Source organism: Haemaphysalis longicornis, unplaced genomic scaffold (assembly GCF_048455015.1).
Source record: "Haemaphysalis longicornis isolate Haplotype H1 unplaced genomic scaffold, Haemaphysalis longicornis Haplotype H1 scaffold_4, whole genome shotgun sequence".
Classification (NCBI taxonomy): domain Eukaryota; kingdom Metazoa; phylum Arthropoda; class Arachnida; order Ixodida; family Ixodidae; genus Haemaphysalis; species Haemaphysalis longicornis.
This window is the reverse complement of record NW_027526361.1, coordinates 11,588,428-11,600,863: the sequence shown is the minus strand read 5'-3', so window position 1 is coordinate 11,600,863 and position 12,436 is coordinate 11,588,428. Positions and strand designations below refer to the sequence as shown.

General features: G+C 48.9%; 1 protein-coding gene across 2 annotated transcripts in view; it reads right to left on the bottom strand.

Annotated features, from left to right (window-relative positions):
- Positions 1-10,513: 10,513 nt before the first annotated feature.
- Positions 10,514-12,436, bottom strand: part of Polr2h (DNA-directed RNA polymerases I, II, and III subunit Rpb8) — a 107,270-nt gene continuing 105,347 nt past the window's right edge. For both annotated transcript variants that reach the window (XM_077705957.1, XM_077705956.1), the window contains exon 4: positions 10,514-10,742. In XM_077705957.1, the coding sequence (XP_077562083.1) occupies positions 10,625-10,742 (118 nt within the window). In that variant the 3' untranslated portion in view covers positions 10,514-10,624. The remainder of the gene's footprint in view (positions 10,743-12,436) is intronic.

The window sequence follows — 12,436 nt, the reverse complement described above, 5'->3', positions numbered from 1 at the left end:
GCGTACTCCCGCTTTCCGTATTTTGTAAGCTTCAACGATGAGTCGGCATGTCTCATCTTTGCGCGCATATTCTGCTGTCGCACTCCTACAAGCTGGTTGGCCCCCTTTGCAGGCTTTATGCAGCGCAAGGTTCGAGTTGGGCGTTCCTTTCGTGGAATTCTCCTGCTCGTGCAGTCTCACATTCAAGCAGCGACCGGTTTGACCGACGTATGCTTTCCGCAGCCCAACGGAATGTTGTACGCAACACCTTTCTTGCACTCTACGCACGGGTCACGGTGCTTGGCGACGCATTCGTCAGAATCTTTGCCCTTTCCATCTATTCTCCTAGCAACGCTTCCGCAGATCCTCCCAATCTTGTTCCGAGCCGTAAACACAACGTCGACGCCGTAGCCCGCAGCGTCAGTCTGCTGTCAAAACATGGCCACCTACGGAGCGAGTGTGGTTGCAGAAAACGGCTGTAACTTGTTTTACCGGTCCGGAAACAAATTATATGACGATTAGTCGCTGAGACGACTCTAACGTTACGCACAAGAAAGAAGCCGAAGCTAAACAGAACCTTCGTAAAGGCAACCCGCAGCTCGGCTGTTTCAGCAGATTTCCCACTGGGTGGAATCGGGTCTACTTTTTTTCCTCTTCGAAGCCCCGTTGCAGCTGCGCTGCACGTACGAGAGCGTACAAACGCGCGCAGCTTTCCGGCCTCCTCAATGAAATCAAGCAGGTCATGCTGACGAACGCGCTGGAAAGAACACTTGACGCTGGTCCTTACAAGAAAAAATCAGTGCTCCCTTCATAAAATTCCAGCAAATATTCCAGTCTTGCCGAGGTTAATTGTCCCTGCCCCTCCCTCCCTCCGCCGATCCCCGATTGTTAAACGTCTGCAAAACATTCTATGGAATGATCGAAGAGTGACACCGAAAAAGTGTCAAGAGCGTTAAATGCTGTTTTGGAAAATATTTCTGAAGTACCAGGACATTCGCGAAATGATTTAGAGTGCAGTAACTTGAGTGGAGAACTCTGGTGGACACTGAGTAGCAAAAACAATCGGCGTCACTGCGGCCGTCATTTTCGCTAAAACAAGAGATTGGCCACGCGAAAGTGAATGCTACCATTACGGCAGTCTCTGACGATTATACGAGAGATTGGTCAAGAAGCTAAATGGAGGAGAGGAGATAGCCTTTATTACATCAGGAATACGCTGGGTCAAGTGGGGGAAGCGGGAGTAGAGAGTGCGATGTCCGTAGCTTGGGACATCTTGAAAATAAACCGTTCAAGTTGAAGCTGGTTGGCTCCTTACGAAGGCGGAAGAGGCCACGTGGGGTGAAGAGAGCAGGCTCACGGCTGTAAACTGCTCGCGCGAGACCGCTTTCTAGAGAGTAGTGCGCAGTTAAAGTCAGCGTGGAGGGTTCCAGTGTTCGAGGGTCGATGTATGAGGAGGAGGCATTTGGAGGAGGCTTGAAGTTTCTGTAACGCGTAAATTTCGGACAGTGCCAAATAAGGTGCTGGAGATTTGCGGGTGTGAGGGAGGCGCAGAAGGGACATCGAGGTGGCAGGGATGGGGTGTACCATTTACAGAATGTCTCTGGGGTTAAGCTAGCATTGGCAAAATATTTGTTTGAAAAAATTTCGGCTGATCTCGGGAGCGGGGGCAGAGCATATAAAAAGCCGGTTGGAGTGGGGGTCCTGAGGCGGTCTTTTTTTCTTTTTTTTTTTGTACCGTAGGATCTGTATATCTGTATGGCTGGCGGTAATGACTCAGGAGGCGGAGGAGCCAAGTCGGGTAGCAGCGGATGACTGGAGGTTATGCACTCTCGTGCAGCCGAGTGGGGTGCCTGGTCCCCCGGTGATGACTCCTCATGTCCAGGCGACCAGTCGATGAGAAGATGGATGCCGCCAGATTTTAGAATGGAGATCTGATGCAGGATTTTTTTGGCAATGGGATTGGTCGATGTGGGACTTTGTATAATCTTTACGGCTTCGAATGAGTCCTTCAGGGTGTGTGTTTGTGAAGGCGCGGAGGAGTTAAAGTCGAACATGAGGAAGTCGATGGCTTGAATGATGGCATGGAGTTGCGCTTCCAGGATGGTAGCACATGGAATATCAAGGGTTCGTTTGCCTTGGATGGAGGGGAGATCAGATGATGTCCATGCGGTGCCAACTAGTGGATGAGCTATGCTTGCGTCAGTGTAAATATCAATTTCGTGGGGGCGATTACTGTTCCGGAGGGCGTTGATGCGGGCTGCACGGAAGGGGTGGGCGTTACGCGGGACGGGATGGGTGGCCGTAGAGTCCGTGACAGAAGGGCGGTTCCAGGGAGCCAAAGGCGGTGGGATGTCGTGGGGTTGTAACGGCTTGAGATTATCCCAGGGGATGATAGAGACACCTTGATGAGTTAATGAGCGTTTATGAAGGGATTGATGTACTCGCTCTTGAATTATATTTTCCAAGGGGGGAAGAGCAACTGCAGCTTGCAGGTTCTCAAGACGAGTATGTTTGGGTAGTCCACTAATGGGGCGAAGGGTGGCTCTGTGCAGATTTTGAAGTGTTCTCATGTGTGTTTTGTTAAGGTCGTAGGATTGGGCGGCGTAAGTTATGGTACCAATGGCGACAGCTTGGGCAAAAGTTTGGCTCGCCTTCTGGCTTGTTCCACCAAATTTGTTCGACAGGCGACGTATGGCATGTTGGATTGTTTTCCATTTAGGTTTGAGTTGTTGTAGCCATATTGACGGGCTATTTTTGTGTACCATTGGGATTCCAAGTAATCGTATTGGTTGGAAACTAGTGGTTATAGGGGTACTGGCGAGAAGAAGAGTTAGAGGATTACAGTGCGGAGGGGTTTTGTGGTTAAATACGGGTAAGAATTCTGTTTTTTCAGGGGCTAATTCGATACCAAGAGTGGCCAAGGAGCATTCAAGGCTATTTGCTGAGGCTTGAAGTTCGGTTTGCATGTCTTCCGGGCATGAAAAGTCGGCTGATTCAGTCCATATGGTTACGTCATCTGCATATATTGTGAATCGTGCAGCAGAATCACGCTCGAGATTTCGAGCTACCCTCGCCATGCCCTCGCCATGGCGAGGTTAAATAGGATCGGAGAAAGTAAATGTAAGCCATCATTGCCGCCGCCCTTGCCTTCGTGTGGGCCGTTGGGCGCGGTGGCGCAATACCGGTGGCTTGACCTCCCCAGCGACGTTTGGCGGTAAATTCGGACTTCAACAAAAAGCCCTCACTACTGCGCTGAAATCGAAACAGACCTTCTGTGTCAGCCAATCTTTAACCGAGTCACGGATGGACAAAGTCCTCTATTACTGATGAGCTTTTCTAAACTCCTTCACAGGAATATGTCGCATGCATCGGGATATGACTTTAGCTGAGGGCGGTGTTATCTTGGTGTGGTTGTTCACCGGAATTGAATCTATTGAGTTGTTGAGCGGTCGAGGAGGTATCCCCGTTCTACCCTTCGTACCAGTGGCATTCACGGAGCCACCACTTGGCTGGCTTTATGAAAGCGCATATTTTTCTCGTTCGGCTCTCTCATACAGCTTCGGTATTTGAGCCAAAAAGACAGTGCAACTCATTCTACGAGAAATAGTGAGGCTATTGTGCAGGCCTTGATGTGATGAGAGGCTACCTGCTTGCCCGCTTTCATTTTTTTTACACAAAGAAAGCAGGTGCGGATACGATTGCTTCTGTGCAGTGTGCAGTAGTAGCTTCGCACAACCGCTGAAATACCCCTCTGCACCCCCATAAAAGAATCGCGTTGAAATCACCTGGGCCGTTTGAAAACGTTCGTTTTGAGTCCGTTTTATTGTGACATACTTCCAGTTGTAGGCGAGCTTTGGGTTGACTTTTGCGCAACTGTTCTTGTAAATACATTTTAAACGACTAAGCCTATTTTAACTATCGTGTGTTTATTGTTCCGCCAGCGAACCAACACCAAGGCGACGGAAAAATCGTCTGCTCCGTGTAGCCGCGGCTCATAGCTCCGCCGTACTTGCATGGCGTCACATCCGGCTGTTCACTTTTAGCAAATCAGAGCTTGCTCAAAACGGACACCTTTGAAGCGGACACAAAACGGTCAAAACATGAGAGTACCGCCCCTGACCTGTCCTACTTCTCGGCTGCACTATCATTATTGGCGAGCCTATAGCGGCAGGCCCCCCGCTTTTCCCGATCCAGTTGTCGCTGCACATTCAAGCTGCAGGCGGCGGGTTCTGCTACCGCTTTCGTCGCTTCCGGTTGGAGGTGATGACGTCGTATCAGCCTGAGGAGCACAGCAGCCGCGGACGCTTAGTGCACACGTGGAATCGTTCAGTGAGCCTACTAACGCTATCGCATTCCCATTGAACGTTGACGCATAGCAGAATAGGAAAAGCTTGATTTCCGAGATCGCAGTGAAGTCGGTGCGACGTCATTGCGGCAGGGCGCGCGCCTTGCCTAAGGCACTAGACTACTACTGGATCATCGTCATTGTCAGGCTATTCATGCCCACTGCAGGCCGCTGATAAGGCCTCTGGCAGAGATGAAAAGAATACTCAGGAGAGGTCATGGCGTCGCTTTTTGCGAACGCCGCTCCCGCCATGTTTGGATGTCTACGGAGCCCGCTACCCTTTCCCAAGGAAAAGTGCCAACGCCCCTGTGTTCGAGATTTCGGCGCACGTTAAAGATCCCCAGGTGGTCAAAATTAATCCGGAGGCCTACACCACGGCGCGCCTTATCGCCTGTGTAGCGTCAGCGCGCTAAACCACGTACGCAATCGCTACCTTTTCTCATTCTCCTTTTTCGCGCCTTTTCCGCCGCTACTTCCGCTCAAACAGCTGATCGGGCAGATCATGGCATGCGAACGCCGAAGGGGCCGGCGGACGCCGCAAAATCAGTCAAAAATCAGCCGTTCTTGCCTTTCCCGCTGCTAATTTCGTTCGAACAGCTGATCGTGCAAAAGGAACCCCGAACACAGCGTATATAAAAATGGTCAGGTGGCAAGTCCCATAGCAGGAGGCCAAGTGTAACTAGTCCTGCAATTGGAGACAAGCTATTTATGCCACCCTCAACACACCGCTGTTCAGCAGCAAGCTTCGTTGCACCGATGGCCGTTTCATACGAACGTCTTCCCCGCACTCCAAATGTGTCGGCGCCTACATTTTTGGAGCTTCTGCCTGACGAGTTCGAAGAGGAAAAGAAGGACCTTGAATGTGACTACGAGGAAGTTATAGCAAAGCCCGTGCTGAGCGACGTGCAGCGCTTTGCCTTCGACTACCCGAGGAGGAGGGCTCTTCGTCATCGATAATGTACCAACACGCACAGATCAGAGCCATTGTGAGACCCTATCTCCTCCTGTTATCATCGCTAAGAAACGGACACACTCCGACGCAATCGGACGAACACTGCCATAACGCCGCCCATCATGGCCCGCTTTCAACTACACCTCTGCGACGGTACTTGCAAACGATGTGGATCACTTGATAGACAACAGTTCGCAGACCTCAACCATTTGCGTTGGAACTGTCCTGCCTTGCACGACCAGCGAACCCAGACCCAAGCTTAAATTCCACAGCAGGTCAGGCCAAAAACGCGGAGGGAGTGGGCCAATCCCGAAGGGACTACAGAGCACAGGAAGATTGTCCTCGGCTCTCTTCTCTAGTATACTTGAGAAGCCGGCATATTCGAACAAATCTAATCCAGCCACTCCCTCCCTTCTTCCCCCCTCCCCCTCCAAAGAGGAGCAAGGCCAAGGCACGATTTGTAATCAGTTTAATAAATATATACCCCAACAAGAAATCGGAAGCCAGCTGCAGCAACGCAGCAACACTGACTCGCTCCGTGGACATCCTTGGGGGCTGGGCACTGCTAAAAATCGCGGAACTTCCTCCATACTTTTCGCAATGCACTGGCCATGTAACGAGACGAACCGACAACCGGTGGACAATTAGGGTAACAGAGTGGATACCAAGAGATGGGTCTAGAGAAGGGGAAGGCCATTAACCCGATGGAGGGATGAAATAGAGAAATTAGGGGGTACACAGCGGACTTGAACAGCGCAGTACAGGAGAGGTTGGGAGTCGTTGCGAGGGGCCTTCGTACTGCAGCGGACCTGAGCGGGCTGATGATGACGACTGAGGATACGAAGGGCCTCTCCTTCTGTCCTCCATAGCCTCTCCCATAGGTCTCCTGCGACGTCGGAATGTGAATTCACCACTTGCCTACAGATTTGCTTCATTATTTCTACAGCGTGTTATTTGCTCTCCTCTAACTCGGTATTCCCTCAGCCACACAAACGGCACACCCGCTATCACTGCTCCGCATGGCATGCCAGACGTCCATCTCTTCGTCTGAGCCACGATCTCTTCAACCGGGGTCAGTTTTCTAACTCAAGGGGTCTGTTTCTTTTCCTTTGCCTGAGGAAATTTAAGGCACGGAGTCGCAAAAGGCTGCAAGATGCCACCCCACTCAAGACGCTCATACGCTCGGGGGATGTAATGGCTAATAAGATTTAAGCCAACGCTGCACTGACCCCTTATGTAGCACACAAATGGACACACGGAGCTAGCTCGCATAGCCAACGATTTCCGCATTGCAATTATGCACGCACCTTTAATATGTACCATATGATCTTGCACTGGAAGCAGTTCACGAGTCGTCGCGAGCCCCTTTTCGAACTCGGGTTCCCCCTCCAGACGAGGAAGAGCATTGGAACGCATTTGAAAATACCCTTCATCATTAGAGAAAACAAAACACTAACGAGTTGTCTATGCAAGCTGGTGTGAAATCTGGACCGCCTTCTGTCATCACCACCATTGTGCACCTGCTTTTTCACAGAACCCGCCAACCTATAAACGATTTTTACGGGAACTCAAAAACTACGAAATGATCGTTTTGTCACCTCACGAACCTTGTGCGACCGTACAGCCTTGAACCGTGAAATCTCTTCCATCGTCCCCTCCCTCCGTGTCTTTCTCCTCAGGACATTGTCGCCCACTTGGACCATAAAGTAATTTTCTCCCACTCCTTTAACGTTACTCCTATTCTTCTCTCCACGGCTCGTGGCGGTGAACCACATTTTCTTTCAACGTGTTCGGCAAGTCCCCAGTTTTTTCTCTTAAAGCCACGCCCAATACGGCTTGGTCATAGAGAATCGTACGCAATTCTTTAGCGAGAAAAGTAGCCCCCTGTTAATTGGAACGATCTCCAGCCCATGCTAATTGTACGGCAGAATCCCCTTTGTGGTTTGTGCCAGCGCTCACTTTTACCAATTATAATTATTCACATACCCCTCAGCTATTTCGTTACCCAGGCCGAAGGGGAGGCTTTCTGTACGTTTAATGAGCGTTCAGATCTCTTCATATGTTTTGTAAGCATCAGGGATGTGCATTCAGAATATTTTCCGAGAACCCGGCATCCCCATCATCCATTGTGGTCACCAAGGGGTACGCTCCTCGATCACTCATAGCCAGCCTCCCACCGTCGTTATCACCTGGGGATAACCATAATCATATTGCGCTCAGTCTCCTCGGACCGTTCGGAGTCAGCTAACAAAACAACCCGCCTCTCTCGGTATTTTTAACCCTACGATTGAGCTGCCCGACTGCAGTTATTAAGCAAACATTGTAGGTCTCTGGACTCCCTGTTAAACAATGCCAGGAAGGAAAACGTAATTTCGGATGGAGGAAGCCTCCTTGTTTGACGCCATCCCTACTTACGAACCTACCACTCTTTTAACGGTTGGTCGTGCCCGTGGATTCCTTATATACGTCCCGCAAGAGCTGTATGTAAGCCTTTTCTGCTCCCAAGGTAGTTCAGTGCTCCTATTAGGGTGGCGGTGTTTACTGCAAACGCATTTTTGTAACCTATTAAAATGATATGTAAATGGGGCCTATTATATACCGCAATTTTTTTTACAACGTTCTTGTTGGCACGAACGTGATTTATTGTTGAGTATAGCTTATTTCAAATCCAGCCTGTTCTCCCATTTGCTGGAAATCGATGACGTCGCCTATGCAGTTGGCCATATATTGATCAACTTCTATATTACACAGCAAGTTGACAGGTGTTCAATTCTTAGTATTTTTACCATCACACTTGTTACGACTTCGAATTACAGTGGTCTTTTATCAGGGCAGTGGTACATTTAAAGAACCGACGTATTTTGAGAATAGCGACATAAAAGGTTGTGTTCGAACTACAGAATGCCGCCACAAACCATTCGGCCATTTACGCAAGTACACACAGCGACGGCCTACAATATTAGGCTAAGAATTTCAAGCTTGGAAGAACGAATACTTTCACACGGATCAGCTGCTTAACCCAGAAACATGAATTTCAAATTTTGCAGGTTTAACGCGCCGACGCAACGCAGGCGATGAGGCGCGCCGTAGTGGAGGGCTCCGGATTAATTTTGACCACCTGGGGATCTTTATCGTGCGCCGAAATCTCAATCACACGGGCGTTCTCGCTTTTTGCCTCCATCAGAAAAACGGCCGCCGCGGCCGGGAATCGAACCCGCGTTCTTGAACTCGACAGCACAACGCCGAAGCCACTGCGCCACAGCGGCGGGCGAGACCTCAACCTGAAGCCGTTAAGAAATTTAAGCAGTAAAACGGGACTAATCGAGAGGCTTCACCCAAATCGGCACACAGAACGTCTCGTCTGAACCGGGGGCGTTCACCAATGTTTGCCTAGCTTGACAAAAAAAAAAAAAAAATCACAACAGAGGAAACGGCGGTGGCCGCTTCTCTTATGAAGCCGAAAAGCCTGTGTAGCGTCGGCTTGTTAAACCCCACAATTAAACAACAGAGGCAACTGATTATCACTACTCGCAGCTGAGAAAGTGAATGCGCCACACATGAAGGAAATTCGAAAACACAAAGTTGAAACTTGACATTCCGTGAAAAAAAAAAGATATATATATATATAGCGAATCAGAAAAGGAAATGAGGGGGCACACACACACACACACATATATATATATATATATATATATATATATATATATATATATATATATATATATATATATATATATATATATATATATATATATATATATGACAGAAATAAAGTCCGGCAGTCAAGAAAACCTCAGAAAAACCTTGACTGCCGGACTTTATTTCTGCCTTATTTTCAGCGAGCGAGGTTGTGGCGGGTCATAGCAAAAAATTCATCTCTTTCTATGACCCACTCATTTCCGATTTTCTGATTCGCTATATTAAATATATATATATATATATATATATATATATATATATATATATATATATATATATATATATATATATATAGAGAGAGAGAGAGAGAGAGAGAGAGAGAGAGAGAGAGAGATCGTAACATGCCGATGTGTCAGGCGCTGGTTTTTTCACACGACGCGCACCTGCAACAGTCGACCTCGACTTTAATGTACGCGTAAATACGCAAGAACCTTGCGAAAGGTGTAGAAGGGCAGCGGTGAGAGGCGAATTCCGATGCGGGATCCGGTGCAATTCGCAGCTGCTGCCAATAAGTCTGTTGAAGCCTTACCTTTCTGAAACACGCCATCGCCAAGCGTGTGGGACACCTGTCGATTGCATGGCGGAGCTGTTAGTCTGCATAAGAAAGCTGCAACATAGCGACAGCCGTCGTCCACCCACGCCTGCTATATTCACTCCTCTCGCTGCGTAGTTCTATGCAAGATTTCCGAATATTTCTTCCTGCTCGCAAAAAAAAAAAAAAAAGAAAGAAAGGGGGGGGGGGCAGAAACGAAAGTGTTTTTAACTATTTATTTAGAAGTAAGAAGCACATTTCCTGCGAGTGAAGTCTGTTTAAGCCTCTCTCCCCCACAGGTCACCCCAAGAGTAAGCTGCCATGGTACACCCAACAAACCTCCGAAAGTTCCTACAGTGCGGCCAAATCGAAGAGGTCTATGGCCTTGAACGGTTAACTGAACACATATCAAAGGCTCTTGGTACATGAAAGTATCTGAATAACTGGCGGCTCAATTAAAAATGGTGTGCAAAAAATTGTTTTACTCGTTGCCTGACAATTTCTTAATGTTACACGCCAAAAAATTAGACAAGAACATTTAATTTTGTTTTAATTTTTTTGGAGTGGTGAGATTCGGGTGATGCGCCTTGTCCTGTATGAGGGGTATGAGTCATGGTGTCAGCGTTAGTGGAAAGGATGTTTAACCCGGTTCCGCAGAGAACTAGCGTGGAATGTTTTTTTTTTTTTTTTCGTTCCGCTTTACTTCGCAACAAGTCCATTCCGGGGTGCTGGAGAAGTGAGGCGCAGTGTCGTGCACGTGAATTCGTTAGCGCACTGGGAATAGTTGTCGGAGTGAATAAATGGGCTGACTGTGGTACACCAGGAAGAAATTCCGGAATACTCCGCCCCTGATGCCGTCTCACAACTGACGCGTTAGGCAAGCGCTTACCAGTTTTTCCAACGCACCCTTACGCCTTTCAGTAAATGCCGAAGACACGCAAACGTTAGCCAAACCTTTCCTTGATCCCTGAGAGGCAGATATGCCAAATGATTCTCAGAGTCGTGGTGGAAAATGGCAGTTTTAATCGCAGAGACGTGAACCATGTCGGCGCGCGCGCCATGAGGTGGACGATGGGGGGCCGCGATGGCTGGTCCGAGTCCGGCGGCGACTAGCTTCTCAGAAGGCGATCTTCTTCATGAGCAGGTACACGTGGTTGTCCACTTCGAAGCCGTGCAAGTTGTTCGGGTCGCCCTGCAGACGCATCAGGAGGCCCCCGAAGGACACGTACGCCGCGCTGCGGGTTCGCAGGGAGAAAGAGAAAGAGAAAGAGACAAGTTCGTCTACCGTTCATAGCAACATGGCTCCAGTGCGTTCACTTCTAAACTAGATAGTACGCGTATCCTCACTAGAAACACAAGGACAGAGTGTCGCGCAACAACGTTAGCAATACATCCCGGGTGAGCACTGGACCGCACAAATAGTTCTTTGAAGACTAAGATGGAGGATACGGCAAATGTTGCTCACTGAAGTAGCTAAGCCTATACTACAGTGAACGCAACCCCACTTGAGCAGGCCGTCCCTTTGACCAGTACTAATTTCCATCGTTGTGAAGGAACCAATCCACCTTGATATCAATCACCGCTTGCGTGAACGGCACCGAAAAATGTGTGCAAGAAAACAGCAGCACAAAATCAAATTCCTAAACAAAAGTGGGAGGGGCGGGGGGTGGAAACCCGACATTTCAAGGCTTCTTGGACTTGTTCTGGGTGACACGCTTTAGAACAAGCCGAAAACGCTATAAAATGCCGGGACAGACTCCCTTTTTGTTGAACGACTTGGTCGATGTTTCGACACAACCAGACAGTATTCTGTCCAACATGTTACTGTCAGGTACCCCCTCTGATCAAGCACCGCCGAAAACTCAAGCTCGCTCATTCCGTGGCCAGCGAGCTTAGAAAATGAGAGGCTGGGAAAACATCGGGCTACTTACCTTTTGGTGCGCCGGAAGACGCGTTTCCACGCCGGACGAGCTGAGATGCAGACCGTATCGGCAATACAGCTAGTGGTTGTAGTACGTGGCACACAACCAGCTAACCACACTGCCAGACGGCAAGCCCTCGGGGATGCCTACGTCGAGGCGACGTCGAGCCATACAAAAGAAAAAAATGAACTTACCTTTTAACAGGTGTATCCGCTAAACTGACTTTTGTTTTGCTAATGACCCAACCCAGATGCAAGTATGCGCATTTAGCGCTCTGCAGACGTGGCAGGGTTACGCTTACCAACCACCCCCTGCTTCTTACATTCCCAACTGGAGTGTCGATAGCAACAGGTCTCTGCGCCACTGTAACACACCTTTGCACTAACAATCAGGCCTGCTTTTGTGTTCCCTTTTACGCCGGCCTATTAATGTAACGGATAGCCACCAATGCAAAACCACATAGAGCGTAAGAAATGTATTTTTTCCCCTTAACGTCTTTTCCCCCCTAAAGACAGAAAGATGGCCCTCGTAAAATTCAGGTTTCCTATTGCAGGTGATGAGAAACGAGTTTCTTCTTTTTGCTGCGCAATCGTCTGGCACTAAATGACCCATGAGTGAAGAGTGCCCAGTGCGAAGCGCAACGAGCTTTACCGTCAAGCAGCCTTGGAAATGCAACCGTATCGTAGTTCAAGGTATTCTTTTTTTTTTTTTTTCGTACGTGATAGTCCGAACACGGTCCAGCCGCACTGAGCGCCGGTGTTCCCTCGCCTAAGAGTGAGATGAAGTCCTAAAAATTGACGGGCACTGAAGCGCCTTCATCGGAGGACTTTTGAGAGCGGGAGCGCAGCTGCGATGGTGCTAATACAAGAATTACAAAAAAAAACAAAAAAAAAACAGGGTCGGCGTTAGAGCAAGTGCTTGCGGCACACCGAAGAGGTTCGCCGACAGCAGGGTGACACTGCGCGGCTCGCTTATCGAAGCCGCCTATCGAGTATGGCCAACGGCAA